The 16,072-nt window shown below is 44.6% G+C and overlaps 1 protein-coding gene across 2 annotated transcripts in view; it reads right to left on the reverse strand.

Moving 5' to 3' along the window:
- RGL1 (ral guanine nucleotide dissociation stimulator like 1) overlaps window positions 1-16,072 on the reverse strand; it is a 129,274-nt gene that overhangs the window by 17,427 nt on the left and 95,775 nt on the right. For both annotated transcript variants that reach the window (XM_070384813.1, XM_005893091.3), the window contains 5 exons: window positions 11,514-11,603; window positions 8,402-8,488; window positions 6,652-6,684; window positions 4,325-4,446; window positions 1,226-1,315 (listed from right to left, as the gene is read on the reverse strand). In XM_070384813.1, the coding sequence (XP_070240914.1) occupies window positions 1,226-1,315; window positions 4,325-4,446; window positions 6,652-6,684; window positions 8,402-8,488; window positions 11,514-11,603 (422 nt within the window). The remainder of the gene's footprint in view (window positions 1-1,225; window positions 1,316-4,324; window positions 4,447-6,651; window positions 6,685-8,401; window positions 8,489-11,513; window positions 11,604-16,072) is intronic.

The following is a 16,072-nucleotide window of genomic DNA, read 5'->3' on the forward strand; positions in this document are numbered from 1 at the left end:
TCTGCCGTCATAGAGTTTGCCTTCCATTTAATAAACAGATACATCCAAATACGGCATGTCAACTGGAGGTAAATGCAGTGGAGAAATTCAAAGTGGGTGAGGGTGAGAGAAGGTACCAAGGGCAGGTAACGTGGACAGGTTACAGTTTTATATAAGGTGGTCAGGGAAGGCTCATTTCAACAAAGATGTGGAGTAAGTGAGGGACTGAGCCATTTGGCTATCTGGGGAACAGTGTTCTAAGCAGAAGAAACAGCAAATGAAAATGAGTGTGCTTAGTGAGCTCAGGGCAGCATGGGGGCAGGGGGGCTACAGTGCACAGAGAGGGGGAAGGTGAGGACAGGCAGGGGCAAGACACGTGGACAGGGTTGGGATGACACTTTAGGTCCTGAAGGGGCTTGAGAGCCACTGTGAAGACTTTGGATTGTGATGAGAGGGAGACAGGTGTTGTTAAGTTAGCTACACCTGGCCCTGAGCTGGACAAACAGCCATGAACACAACGGATAAGGTTCCTGCTCTCAGTGGCTTACATTCCACTGGAGGAGACAACGGGCATGGCTGGGAGTGATCAGGGCAGATGGCAACATTAGACAAGATGCTCTCTAAGGAGGTAATGCTTGTGCCAACATCTGAAGGAGCGAGTCTGGAGAGAACGTGTGTCAGGTCATGGGGATATCTAGTGCAAATACCTGGTGCGTCTAGTGTGCACGGAGCCTGGGGAGGTTAAATGAGGGCTGGGGGATGAGCGGGGCTGGATCGTGGTGAACAAGGGGGATTCCAGACAGAGAAAGGTGGCAAGAAGACTGGGGAAGATCACGCTGGGCCTAGTGAAACAGGATAAGCAATTCGGGCGCTACCTTAAAACAAGACCAGTAGACATTTTACAGCAAGGAAGTGATACAATCCGGGGTACATTTGAACACACTACCAGACTACTGGGTGGAAAATAGAACTGTTGGAGCAAGGGTGGGGCCAGAAGTCAGTAAGGATCTTGCAGGAGTGTGGTCCAGGCAGGGGATGATGGTGGTCCAGGCAGGGGATAATGGTGGTTCAGGCCAGAGAGAACAGTGGGGAAGAATGGATCTAGGAAATGTACTGAAGTCGGGACGGACAGGTTAACGATTTAACAAATGAGTGAATGGGCTCAGGGGAACTTTGTTGAATACCCTCCCCCTCTCCCACTCTGATGGGACCCTCTTGGGCCCCAGGACCCCAGGGTGGCACTCACAGGCTAAGCCTCTTCACCATGCTCTTCCGAGGCTTGGGTGATGTGGCGCTGGCATCAGCAGCCGCTTCGATCTCACAGGACAGGGCGTAGCTGGGGAGAGAGGGGAGCCTGTGAGGACAGAGCTTGGGAAGTGAACAGATTTAAATCCACACGATTCACTGGCTTCCTTTGAGAGCAAGGCTCTGACTGTTCAAAGTCAAGATATGGACTATGTTGTTCTATGACAAAGGTCAGAGGGTACTGACTTAACCAGATTTTACAAATTGACATATATGCCTCCTCCCATCAAACCCCCACTGGTATATAGGTTGAGACTGTTTAGTTCTGCATGACTCAAAACACATGGATTTGCTGGTTCTGGCTGTATCAAAGCTGACTCCTTTTGTTTCCCTGATTGTTTTCAGCCTATGGTTGGGCCAGGGAAAGAATCATTTCTTCTCCTATTACTTCTCCCATTACCAGCTACCTCCCATTACTTTGTGTGTCTGTGTGAGTATGCCCACACACGTGTGTGTGTGTGTATATATATACTCAACTTACTGTTTATCTACAGGAAATGAAAGAGACATTTGTAAATGATCTAATCTTCAATAAATAGACATAGGTAGTTATATTATTGATAAAAATATATAAATATCATTTCTAATTGCCAAAACATCCCAAATTAAAAATACTCCAGATTCAGACATCTATATTCCAGGCAGATATAACTTCCATAAGCACAAGAAGAATGTAGGTCTGCCTTGAAATGTCTCTTATGAAAGCTTGTAGCTTTAGTTAGGAGATGTACTTGGTTCTAGGTAGGTGAAGAAGCGTGCATGCATGCTAAATCACTTCAGTCATGTCCAACTCTTGCAACCCTATGGACCATAGTCTGCCAGGGTCCTCTGTCCATGGAATTCTCCATGGAAGAATACTGGAGTGGGTTGCTGTGCCCTCCTCCAGGGGATCTTCCCAACCCAGGGGTCAAACCTGTGTCCTCTTACGTCTCCTGCATTGACAGGTGGGTTCTTTACCACTAGTGCTGCCTGGGAAGTTCAGGTGAAGAAGGTAAGTGGTAAATATTAGCTTGATAAGTTGCTAATATTGTGTACTTTTTTAAACCTAAAGATGTATCCAGGTAGTTGGTCAAGCAGAAGTATTCATTGATATAGGCATTATTCAAATACTAACTTTAGACACAGGGCTTTTATAAATCGCAAGGAAAAAAAAATAGGATATGTTTAACAAGATTCCTTTAATCATTAATAAGTCAGTTTCACAGCTGATATTCTGACCCTGAACTTTCTGATTCAAATCACTGGCCATGGTGTGAATGTTCCATATATGAATTTGATGCATAGAGAGGAAGTTCATATATACTGATCATCAGACCAGAAAACGTAGAAAGAGGCAGTAACTTTTTTGTTTTCTATCCAATACATAGCAAAAACAAAACCTTCATTAATTGACGTGTACTCCGAATCAAAGAGCTTTTTTTTTTCTTTTAATCAAAGGTTTTAATGTAACAGGACCAATCTATTCCATTACCAAGGACCTCAGAAAACATCTGCATTTCAAATGAGGAAGCAGGCTTATGGAGTTTACAGGATCGACATAACACTGTGCAACCACCTTCAGAGCTTAGGTTGTAGAGTCAGGAAGACCTGACTTTGAATCTAAAGTCTATCACTGGCAAATTACAGCCCTTCTCTAAACCTCAATTTCCTCATTGGCAAAATACTTGTTTTTCAGTCAACTTCACCTTCCCTGATGAGAAACTTTCAAGGAAATCCCCTGTTCTACAGCAGAGGTCAGAAAATGTGTTCTGTACAGGACGAGATATTAAGGATTTTAGGCTTTGCAGGCCGTGTGGTAACTGTTGCAGCTATTCAGTTCTGCCTTGAAAGCATGAAAGCAACCATAAACAAGAGGGAAATGAATGGGCTGTGTTCCAATACAACTTTATTGTGTGTGTGCTCAGTCACTCAGTCGTGTCCGACTCTTTTGTGACCCCATGGACTGTAGCTCTTTTGTGACCCCATGGACTGTAGCCCACCAGGCCCCTCTGTCCATGGGATTTCCCTGGCAAGAATATGAGTGTGGGTTGACATTTCCTCCTCCAGGAGATTTTCACAACCCAGGGATCGAACCCACATGTCCTGTGTCTCCTGCATTGGCAGGAGGATTCTTTACCACTTAGCCACCCGGGAAGCCCTTATAACTTTATCAATGGATACTAAAATTTCGATTTCAAATAACTATCCCATGACACGATAGTCCTCTTCTGCTGTTTCTTTTTCAGCCGTTTAAGTATGTGAAAACAGCTGGTAGGCTGGATAAGGCCTGTGAACTCTAATCCTCTGAACTATAGGGTAAAGCTACACACCTCTGACGGGCCAACATTCAAGGCACTGCAGTGAGTGTACTCTCCAGGCTCATCAACCTCTGTTTTGAAACCCGTCCACTCATGAATCAGACACGCCAGTGTTCTAACCATTCTTCCAAATGTCAAGCTTGTCAGGGCACCTGACCTTTGCTCACATTCTTCTGTCTGGAATGTTCTCCTCCAGTTCTCCTGGCGAAATCTTTTCTTTCCTCCACAGCCTAGCCCAGATGTTAGTGCCTTTATGAGCTCTTCCCCATTTCCCCCATCCTTGGCCAAGTGAACTATTCCTGCCTGTGGGTCCTGCAGCACTTTGATTACCCACTGTTGTTATTTCAACTCTTCATGAGTCTGTTTCTCCTGCCCCCTTGAACACTCCCTCAAAGCTAGTACCAATTACCAATAGTGACCAATAGTGATGGCAATGATGCTGTCTCCAAGAAGACTACATTTAATCCTCTCAAACAGACATCTTACAGAAGAGCATCCTGAAGATCAGGAAGAATACGTGACTTGTTCAAGGTAACAAAGATAAATGAATGGTACAGCACAAGAATCTGAAAGCACATTTTCTGATGCTGGCAGTTCAGTTTTTTCTGCTACACTATTATCCTTTGAAAGCCTAGTTGCTGCTCGCTAAAGAGCTGTTGAATAAATGGCCAAGTGAGTGCCCAGATGCGGTATTCCTCTGACCAACACTGCAGCTCCACCCGAAGGACGATGGGTCTGCCCACCTCTCCTCCTCGGTCAGGAGCTGCTGCCTCTGGAACCACTGGATGAACTTTGGATCTGGGCTCATGCAGTAGCTGTTGCAGGCAGACTGTAGGAGCTTGATCTGGGCAATCACTTCAAATTCCTGAAGCAGAAAGTAAAAGTGAAGTCGCTCAGTCGTGTTGGACTCTTTGTGATCCTATGGACTCCCCACCGTTCTCCATCCATGGGATTTTCCAGGCAAGAATACTGGAGTGGGTTGCCATTTCCTTCTCCAGGGGATCTTCCTGACCCAATGATCAAACCCAGGTCTCCCACACTGCAGGCAGACTCTTTACCATCTGAGCCACCAGGGAATCCATCAGAGCACCAAAGAGTGAACTAAAAAGCCAATGAGATACACATCTTCTCTACATGAAAACATACGGCGGTGGATAAACAATGGACAAAATCATCAAGGAAGCTTATAAAGAACTGCCTGCCTTAGAAATAAAACAGCTGAATAACTCACACATTTGAATTCTGACTCACTGGCTTTTGTCTATGCTTTGTACCCTTTCTTTTTGAAAAAGCCTTTTACACGAATAAAACAAGTTCCCAAGGTGACCCATACTAGGTATGACCTGAAGTCATAGTGGCTTTCTATTTCTCTTTTCCATTTCCATTCTTGGGACAGAAAACTTTTTTTTAAGGATGAATCCTTCTAAAATGTATTTTAAAATTCTACTTTCTACAATATAAAAGAAAAAAAATTACTCTGAGTCAGGAAGCTCCCAAGTTCTCCATTCCTATCTTCTTCAACCCTTATGCCCTCGATAAGTAAGTTTTGGTAGGGTTGAATATCTAAATAATCCAGAACCTCATAAACTTGAATGTTTAGATTTCCTGAATTCTTGGGGTTTTACTACTGTAGTAAATCATTTAACTCAGTCTTTTAAAGCTCATAAGAGAAGCAAGTGTACAGTTATGTCCAAAATTATTTATCCTTCTTTAGATGTTTCAATAAAGATTTTTTTAAAGTCAGCAATGAGTATAAATTTTAGCTTTAGGTTTTATACTCAAACTTTTCAAAAGTTTAACATGCTAGTCTTAAAATGAAAGAGATTTCCCTCTAGGGTTATTCTGAAGAGAAAGGACAAAGATGGGTAACTGTGGAGGCAGTAATTGAATTGGTTTGGATGGTTACAGGACAGAGGCAGTTCAACAACTGGCAGATTCCGTAGGTGTGGATTTCCCATGCAGTAACCTCCCACCTTGGCCTCAGCATCCGCAAGACGCATTCATCATCATATGCTACCAGGGACAGAAGACTTGCATTTGTCTCAGGCGGTGTTTGTCTCTTGTTACTTATGAGTTCAGCCTGCTTAGCTCCTGAAACTTTGGTTTTAACTGCAATGTCATTTACTCCTGGAAGTTTCTCTGACCCCACAAGTTGGGGACAAATGCCCCTCCTATATGCTCCTTTAATACCCACTACTTTTGCTCATAAGCCCTTATCAGGTTGCATGGTAACTGCCTGTTTGCCTACCTACTTCCTTTACTGTAACTTCACGAGGGCAGGGAGCTCTGGGCTTTTCCTGATGCAATCCCTAAACCTATCCCACTTTCCCATCCAGTGTTAGGTCTGCAAGAAACGTTTGTGGGATGAAAGAATGAATGAATAACTAAAGAACAACGAGAGTTCCATGGGGTAATACTATTATTTTCCTTGGGGTTATTTAAATATACCATTTTAACACTAAAACCATAGCAAATTTTCAAAGCTCTGTTTTATCTCTCTGTACAGAACTATTCTACTTTCCACAGAAAAATTCAAAGTGATGTTGAACGCCCCTTCCTATGCTGATAGGAAAGGAAGAGAATAATTATCCACATGTAACAATGAAGACCATTTCCTTTCCTCTCTATAATAGGCCTACCAGAGTTAACCATCTTTAGTAACCCTTCTACATCATATACTCTTATGAAACACTTTCTTCTTAATGGGATAAACCTGTTATTGCTGAGGCTGATTGTAAAGAAGATAATGATGAGGGGGTAAAGGAAGAAATGTGGGCTCAGGAGGAACAGGACAGGATGTGAACCCTGGCTATGCCACCAGGCGACTCTGGTCAAGTTACTTCATCGGAGTCCTGGTTTCTTCACCCTTGAACTGAGAATGATAAAACCTGCCTCACGAGGGCTCTGGGGCAATAACGCATAAGAGTGTGCCAAGTACAATGCTATATGATACATTTTCAATATGTGTTATTTTTTTCCTGCCTCAACAAAAAACTTAAGTCTCCACTTCTCTTTTTTTTTAAGCCCAAATGAAGTAAAATGGAAAACCACAGCCAAGACTTCTACTTACCCTTCTCCTCTTCTCAAAGTTTATCAGTCCACCCTGAAAGAAATTTTTTTGAAAAGAATGACAAACCAAGCTATTTTGAAACATAACCCTCTTTGTTCTAGGTTTTTGTTAAAATAGATCAAAGGGACAATAAAGTCACAATTATTCATGACAGTAATCATGGCTACTTTGGAAGAAGAGAAGCATCATTTGCTTAAAGAAAAATATTTCTTTATCATAGGATAAGATATAGGCGGACAGCCTTCTCTTACAATGCCTGAAACGAACTGAAACAGTCATGACAAAGGACTTACAACACAGAATCCAAATATACTCGCAGAGCCAGTAAAGACAAAAGCTTGGGTAAATGTTCCAGCACACATTTTTTTTTTTTTTTTCTTGACCGAAAGCAACAAAAACAGATGGTCATTGACTCATACTGGAAACCAAAGTGTCAATGTGTTATCAAAAGGGAAGTCACTTCTATATAACCTCATCACCAAAGTTAAGTTTCAGTTCTCCAGCCCCCCAGCTCCTAGTCTCATAGGCTGAACTTAACTTTTAAAGCATTGGTCACTCCCCCCCAAATTCCCCAACCCTGATCGTGTTTCCTGAGGCAGAGGATGTGAATAGATATAGAGCACTGCTCTCTGGGTAAGCACGTCCACAACATCTACAATGAACTTGGAGGTGGGAATTTGCAAGATAACTGCTACTCCTAACTATGATGGAGTAAAATGCCGGCTGACTGCACGTGATAACCAGGAACGTGAGATAAAGAAATACATGAGAAATCCTTAAGTTTCATTTCAAATATCAAATCTCTTCTCTATGTAATATTCTATTACTGTTACTAACAAGCAGCTGGTTTTTCTAGGCTTCACTTCATTTCCCATTTTGAGAAAAAGAGAGAGAGGGAAGGTAATAATATGAATCAAAAAAGGATATCTGAAAACCCATGAATTTGACTGACTTCCTATCCCAACAGGTAGAACGTGGGGGCATATTATTCCCTCAGCTCCACCTGCCAAAGTCCTACCCAACACTGGGCAGGATTTGACTTTTAACTTTTAAAATCATCGGAATGACCAATGATCGAAAAGTTAAATTCAGCCCACTGAGACTAGAAGCCGGCAGGGCTGGAGAATTGAAACTTAACTTTGATAATGATGTTACATAGAAGTGACTTCCCTTTTGATAAAACACTGACAATGTTCCAGCCCAGTCCTTCATAATGGATGCCATGACCTCTGTGCCTAAGGAATCAATTGAGGCTTCCCCTCTTCTCCCACTTCATTTCTGTTTGAGTTCTTACTATTTCCATCCATCACTGTCTGCTTTGAAATACACCTTCCACGAGATTGTGAGGCACTGCTGGAGTCACTCATCTCTGTATAACTCATGGCATCTAGCACAATGCCATGTTCATGAAGAGCCCTCAGTTGGTGTGTGTGTGTGTGTGTGTGTGTGCGCGCGCATGCACTCAGTCGCTCAGTCATGTCTGACTCTTTGCTACCACATGGACCATAGCCTGCCAGGCTCCTCTGTCATGGGGTTTTCCCAGCAAGAATATTGGATTGGGTTGCCATTCCCTTCTCCAGGGCATCTTCTTGACCCAGGGATTGAACCCACATCTCCTGCGTTGCAGGCGGATTCTTTACCCTCTGCACCAGCTGGGAAGCCCCACTTGATGTGAACAAAAGTGTATTTCTCTCTTGGGCAACCAATGGGAAGGCTACAGATCCACCTGCACCACCGGCCCGGAACTCACCTCGATGTAGTCCTGGAGGGCAGTGTCTAGCATGGTGAGGTCAGTCAGGAAGGTGCCCAGGTAGGGCACAGTCCCCTGCATCACACCCTGAAGAGCAAGCACAAGAAAACCGTCTCTGCGTTACTGAAAGTCTGGTCCACACGGACCAAAAGCTGTGTCTGCTGCAGTCTGCAGGGAGCCCATTTGCAGATGGAGGCAGCAATCTCTCAATGGCCAGGTGAGCCTCGACAGCATTTGGAGAGTAATTAAGAACCACTGAAGGCCTCTCTTAAGGCCACTAGTGCTAACCTCTATGAATGAAAAATTTTAAATTCCTTTATGAATTGACTGGGAATTTCATCACCAAGGTAACTTTCGAAGTCATGAAAACCAAGCCTTGAAGGCAGGAGATGCTTCAGGTGGATTGAGGTTCGTACATTGCCGACACAAGGTCAGAGGGACCTCTGTTCTCTCTCACAGTGTGTGGACACCCCCGGTGGTTCAGAACAGCCCTGGGAAGGACGGCCTCACCAGGCAGAGGGGTGGCTGCAGCCCACTGCGGGAGTGTGCCCACAGGAAGCTGTGGTATCACTATAAAGTGGCTTGGTGACTCGGTTCTGAAGAAAACAGGAGGGAAAGGGGAAAACAGTACCTTTAAACTAGAAAACTTGCCAAACTCTACCTTACCCAGGTGATGAAGGCTAAAATCACCAGTGACATCCATGTCACACTGATGCCATTTATTCCTTGATAGGATGAGAAGACACTTCACATCTGTGATACTCCTCTCCAGACCCTTAACCTCAGTCTAATCACTAGGAAAACAACAGACACCCCTGGCTGCAGGACATTCTCAGGACACTGGAACAGTCTTCCTAAAGAGGAAGACTCAGAAACCGTCACAGAGCAGAGGGGACCAGGCTGACAACTACATGCCGTGGGGCACCCTGGATTAGATCCTGGGACAGAAAGATGATGCCGGTGGGAAACTGGTGAATCCAAGTCAAGTCTGGCTTTCAGTGAGCAGCAGGATGCCCATGTCGACATCCTAGTATTGCCAGGTGTGCCACGGTTACAGATGTTAACTGGGGTGGTAGTGGAAGGGTGAGGGGTGCGGAGAAACTCTATGTATTATCTGGAACTTCTCTCTAACTTCTAAAATTAAAAGTTTATTTAAATGTGTGGTGATGCGGATGAACCTAGAGTCTGTCATACGAGTAAAGTAAGTCAGAAGGAGAAAAACAAGTATCGTATATTAACGCATACGTATGAGATCTGGACAATGGTACCGATGAACCTATTTGCAGGGCAGGAAGAGAGACTCAGACGTGGAGAACGGAGCTGTGGACACAGCAGGGAAGAAGAGGGTGGGACAGACTGAGAGAGCAGCACTGACATACATACGCTGCCATGTGCAGAACAGATGGCTGCTGGGAAGCTGCTCTGGAGCACAGGGAGCCCAGCTGGGAAGCTCTAGAGGGGTGGGATGTGGGGTGTGAGGGAGGCTTGAGAGGGAGGAGAGGTATGTGTGTGCATAGCTGGAAACAATTATCCTCCAACTGAAAAAAAAAAAATTCCCTCGAAAATAAAGGTAGAAGCAATTCCACTGCAGGTATATGAAATTGTGAAAGTGTTAGTCACTCAGCTGTGTCCGACTCTTTGCCATCCCATGGACTGTAGCCCATCAGGCTCCTCTGTCCATGGAATTCTCTAGGCAAGAATACTGGAGTGAGTAGCCATTCCCTTCTCCAGGTATATACGTACTAAATTAATTACACCAAATCTCCTTGGAAATAATTTCTATCCTCCACAAGGCCACCAAGGCACTATTTTGAAGAGAAAATAAAAGGGGGCTTCCATGGACGCACCTTGTCCTAAAGCCCATTAAGGCACTTACGGAAATTCTAGCAAGAACACAAAGCCTTCACCAGGGTGAAACCAGGCGGCCTGATGTGCATGTGGCCGGCTGTTTCCTTGGTCAGGGCTGCTTCGCAAGGCTCACACCAAGGCAGGTTTTGTCCTTCAAGAGCTCACTGTCAGCTGCAGTTTGTCCTTCCCTATTATGTGTACAAGGTCTCATCCTGAACCAAAATAATCTCTCTCTTAACAGCTATTTTTAACTTGTCTTTGAACCACCAAAAATGTTTGAAGTGCTGTGAATATTCTACAGGCTTTATGTTACAGAAGAGGCCCATCACTCAAAAACAACATTTCTGATTTATGATCAGGCTTTCAAAGAAGAAGAAAAGTCTTCTTCAAGCAGGGATGAAAATATTTAGAGTTTGTCAGTCTCCAATCTGGTCTCTCTGGTTTTCCCCTTCTATGCTCAAAGTTAGGAGAGTTTTAAAAATAAAGCCAGTGATGTCAATAGTTATCTTTTAGTCTTAAGGAAGGAGGTACGATGCTCCTTTGAATACCAAAAAACTAGAAAGATTTGGTTAGTACGTGTGTCAGTGAGGAGATCCAGAAAATGACTAGAGGGTTTGGAACAAATGAAAAGATCTCTGAGTACAAGGACCAAGTTCTGGGAGCTGACATTCTCTTTCTCCAACAACCAGGTCCTGGAGCTACTGTGTGTTCAAAGTTGGGACTTTGAAAACAGTTGAGACTTCCCTGGGGTCCAGTGGTTAAGACTCTGTGCTTCCAATGCAGGGGCCACGAGCTCGATCCCTGATCAGGGAACTAAGATCCCGTGTGCTGTGTAGCGTGGCCAAAAGAGAGAAAAAAAAAAAGCTGATTACAGTAGGCATTGCAGGAGGTCTCAGGTCTCAAGCTCCTAAGTACAGAAGTGGATAAGTACAGAAGTGGATAAAATAACACAGTATAAGGGACAGAAGCCTACCTGCCACAGACTTTCCCTCACTTCCAGAAAAAAAAAAAAAAATTTCCAGAAAACAAACGCGATCTGGGACTCTTGGACCAAACTATTTCCTGCTGGGTCAAGTGGGAGTGAGAAGAGCTTGCCTTGATACCTCCCAGGGCTGCAGAGGACAGATGAGGTAAAGAGCACGAGAACTTTTTTGGGAGCAGGGGCACCCCGCAGACGGAAGGTTCTGGTGCCAAGCGGGAGCCCTGCCACCCACATGGGGTGGCTCCCTGGCTGGCCCTCGGGGAGACCCAAGGCTTTCCATACCATGTCCTTCTGGAGCTGAAGCCGCCTCTGGGTCCGCTTCTGGTTCTCTTTCACGCTGCTGTCCAGGTTTGCAAATTTCGAGGTTCCTTCCTAAGAAACAGACGCACACAACAGAGGACAGAGATGGAGGAAGGTGCTGGAAAGAGGGAAGGGGCGCCTAGCTTCTGGGGCACTACGTGGACACCGTGTGAAATGAAGAGGCCTCCAGCAGGCGCCGGACCGCCTCACGAAAACACCTGGCTGACCCGTGGCAAGCGGTCTGTTCTTGAGAGGGCCTGGTGGCCTTGTCTTATCCTGTTTCCCCCTAGTTTGCAAGAAGAGCCCCCAATCAATTTTATAAAATCAATCATGAATATAAGGCAGGGAATTCCCAGAAATGGAGACAATTTTTACACATCCCGAATTTCACTGCAAGTAATCACATGTCTGGAAACAAACATCTCTTCCTCTGTACTTTTTGTGATTTCTTGAAATTGGTCTGAAAGGCGTGCGCCAGCACCCTGTGAAAGAAAAAGACTATTTCTGTGGTATTTCTTAGCTAAATGAAACTTTGGTACCGGAAGTTCTCTGAGGAAGTCCCGTGCTGATCTATGAAAGCCAGACCCTCATACATGTTTTTCCCCCTTCTATCCCTCAGCCTTTCCTTCCAAGTTGCCTCTTAGGTTTGGAACTCCTACAAAATCAATTCCTTCCTCCCAGCGCCTGGGGACAGATGGCGACCCTTTCTTTCCTCCCATCTGTTGTAATAACAAACTCTTCCACATAATGACTAATCTCCAGTTTGCTGACTGAACATAAAGTGCTTTGGGTTTTGTGGGTTTTGGGGTCTTGTTAAGTTCTCATTTTCCAGGAACTGCATGAATGGGAGGCAGATTTCACAATTCAGGAGCGCCAGACTCCACACTGGTCTCCCTCAGTCAGTCAGCTTTCCCTGGGTTTATCATATAACCAGAGCATGCGACCTTTCGCTACTGTCCGACTACAAGGGGACCTTTTCCAGTGACCTGGCCTTTCCGGTAACAGTGAGGCATCAGTATCCTATATCATTCACCCGCCTTTACCTGGGTCCAGGTACATCCCTAGGGACAGAACCCATAGTGACTCCTTAGCGACTGTCAGTCTCCCTATTACAAATGACAATAAGAAGAGGTATTGTTTAACGATCTCCTGTTTATAGTTTTTGCTGGGGGATGAATGAAAGTGTCCTAAAATGTGCCACTTCCTCTGCTCGGTGATTGTGAGTCCTCTCAAATTCTTGAGAATCTGCTTGGAGTGAGAAATCAATTCTTCCTGACTTTTGAATGCAAATATCCATCTCTTTGGGGAATAGGCCCTCCTGGTTCCCTTCCAGTTGCTTAATCACTGACAGACGTGTAATGTATGGACAGTACTGCAGGTGCATTAAAATTCTTGAGAAGGATTTCTGAAAAGCTAAGAGGCTGCTGAGAATCACATAACTAGGAAGGAGCTTAAAAGAGCACTGAGGATGACCTCCTTGCGGGGAGGAGAAAGATCTGGGGCCGGGAGCTGGAAGATTTGCTGATCGCCCGACTTCAGGAGAGTGAGGCTCCACTCCTGGCTAGCTAACTAAAAAGACTGATGAGTAATGCCAGCTATTCCAAATGAGGTGTCAACAGAAATCCACTGTGTGTCACATCCCACCATGTCAGTGTTCTGCCTCGGCCCTAACCCTGTCCTGCAAGGCTCACGACACCAATCCCTTGAAACTTCGCAAGACTCTTCACGGGCACTGTGACTGCATCTCTCTGGATCTCTCCTCTGCCTCCTTTTCCTACTCCTGCTTCTACTCTCTTGATGATGCTTCTTCTTTCTGACAAAGTCATCTTATTTTTTGCTCTACTCAGGTATCTGGATATACCATCCTGTCCCATGATCTCCATTATCACCATGCTTGGAAGAATTCCAAATCTTGCCCTCCGTCAACCTTCCATTCTCCTCTTGTTTCATCCCCTCTCTGTCCTTCTCTCTCTAGCACAAATTTCTCTCACTGCCTATCACCATCTTCGGCAGATGAGTCTCACTGCCTATCACCATCTTTGGCAGAAGACAGCTGCTCTCATCCATCCTGTTCCTGGGCCTCAAGGGGCCTCTTCTATTGGGTGCTACATAAGCAGTGGACCCCTCTCCATCAATTCAGTTCAGTAGCTCAGTCGTGTCTGACTCTTTGCAACTCCATGACCGCAGCATGCCAGGCCTTTCTGTCCATCACCAACTCCTAGAGTTTACCCAAACTCAAATCCATTGAGTCAGTGATGCCATCCAACCATCTCATCCTCTGTCATCATCTTCTCCACCTGCTGCTGCTGCTGCTGCTGCTGCTAAGTCGCTTCAGTTGTGTCCGACTCTGTGCGACCCCATAGATGGCAGCCCACCAGGCTCCCCCGTCCCTGGGATTCTCCAGGCAAGAACACTGGAGTTGGTTCCATTTCCTTCTCCATCTTCTCCTCCTACTCACAATCTTTCCCAGCATCAGGGTCTTTTAAAATGAGTCAGCTCTTCGCATCAGGTGGCCAAAGTATTGGAGTTTCAGCTTCAACATCAGTCCTTCCAATGAACACTTAGGACTGATCTCCTTCAGAATGGACTGGTTGGATCTCCTTGCAGTCCAAGGGACTCTCAAGAGTCTTCTCCAACAACACACTTCAAAAGCACCCATTATTTGGCACCCAGCTTTCTTTATAGTCCAACTCTCACATCCATACATGACTACTAGAAAAACCGGAGCCTTGACTAGATGGACCTTTGATGGCAAAGTAACATCTCTGCTTTTTAATATGCTGTCTAGGTTGGTCATAACTTTCCTTCCAAGGAGTAAGCATCTTTTAATTTCATGGCTGCAATCACCATCTGCAGTGATTTTGGAGCCCCCCAAAAATAAAGTCAGCCACTGTTTGCACTGTGTCTCCATTTATTTGCCATGAAGTGATTGAACCAGATGCCATGATCTTAGTTTTCTGAATGTTGAGCTTGAAGCCAACTTTTTCACCCTCCTCTTTCACTTTCAAGAGGCTCTTTAGTTCTTCTTCACTTTCTGCCATAAGGGTGGTGTCAACTGCATATCTGAGGTTATTGATATTTCTCCCAGCAATCTTGATTTTGGCTTGTGCTTCATCCAGCCCAGAGTTTCTCATGATGTACTCTGCATATAAGTTAAATAAGCAGGGTGACAATATACAGCCTTGACGTACTCCTTTCCCGATTTGGAACCAGTCTGTTGTTTCATGTCCAGTTCTAACTGTTGCTTTCTGACCTGCATACAGATTTCTCAAGAGGCAGGTCAGGTGGTCTGGTATTCCCATCTCTTTCAGAATTTTCCACAGTTTATTGTGATCCACACAGTCAAAGGCTTTGGCATAGTCAATAAAGCAGAAATAGATGTCTCTTGCTTTTTTGATGATCCAGTGGATGTTGGCAATTTGATCTCTGGTTCCTCTGCCTTTTCTAAAACCAGTCTGAACATCTGGAAGTTCATGGTTCACATATTACTAAAGCCTGGCTTGGAAAATTTTGAGAATTACTTTACTAGTGTCTGAGATGAGTGCAATTGTGCAGTAGTTTGAGCATTCTTTGGCATTGCCTTTCTTTGGAATTGGAATGAAAACTGACCTTTTCCAGTCTTGTGGCCACTGCTGAGTGCTCCAAATTTGCTGGCATATTGAGAGCAGCACTTTCACAGCATCATCTTTCAGGATTTCAAATAGCTCCACTGGAATTCCATCACGTCCACTAACTTTGTTCGTAATGATGCTTCCTAAGGCCCACTTGACTTTACATTGCAGGATGTCTGCCTCTAGATGAGTGATCACACATCATGATTATCTGGGTCATGAAGATCTTTTTTGTACAGTTCTTGTATATTCTTGCCACCTCTTCTTAATATCTACTGCTTCTGTTAGTTCCATACCATTTCTGTCCTTTATCGAGCCCATCTTTGCATGAAATGCTCCCCTGGTATCTCTAATCATCTTGAAGAGATCTTTAGTCTTTCCCATTCTATTATTTTCCTCTATTTCTTTGCACTGATCACTGTGGAAGGCTTTCTTATCTCTCCTTGCTATTCTTTGGAACCCTGCATTCAAATGGGTACATCTTTCCTTTTCTCCTTTGCTTTTCGCTTCTCCTCTTTTCACAGCTATTTGTAGGGCCTCCTCAGATAGCCATTTTGCTTTTTTGCATTTTTTTCCCTTGGGGATGGTCTTGATCCCTGTCTCCTGTACAATGTCATGAACCTCCGTCCATAGTTCATCAGGTACTCTGTCTATCAGATCTAGTCCCTTAAATCTATTTGTCACTTCCACTCCTGGTTAAATGACAGTTCATCAATTAATAGTAATTATGTGAAATAGGCCTTCCCAGCCCTATAGTCTTCTACCCCAACTCTGACCTCAGTCATTAAACAGACATCTCTACCAGAGCCAAATGCCTGCCTGGGCCTAGCATTTGTTTCGAGCAATTCAACCCAGGACAGTTCTTAGTAAGAGTCCCAGGAACGAAGAAGATTTGGTAGTGTTCTGCTTTCCTGTCATACTGAAACGTGT

Source organism: Bos mutus, chromosome 16 (genome assembly GCF_027580195.1).
Source record: "Bos mutus isolate GX-2022 chromosome 16, NWIPB_WYAK_1.1, whole genome shotgun sequence".
NCBI lineage: Eukaryota > Metazoa > Chordata > Mammalia > Artiodactyla > Bovidae > Bos > Bos mutus.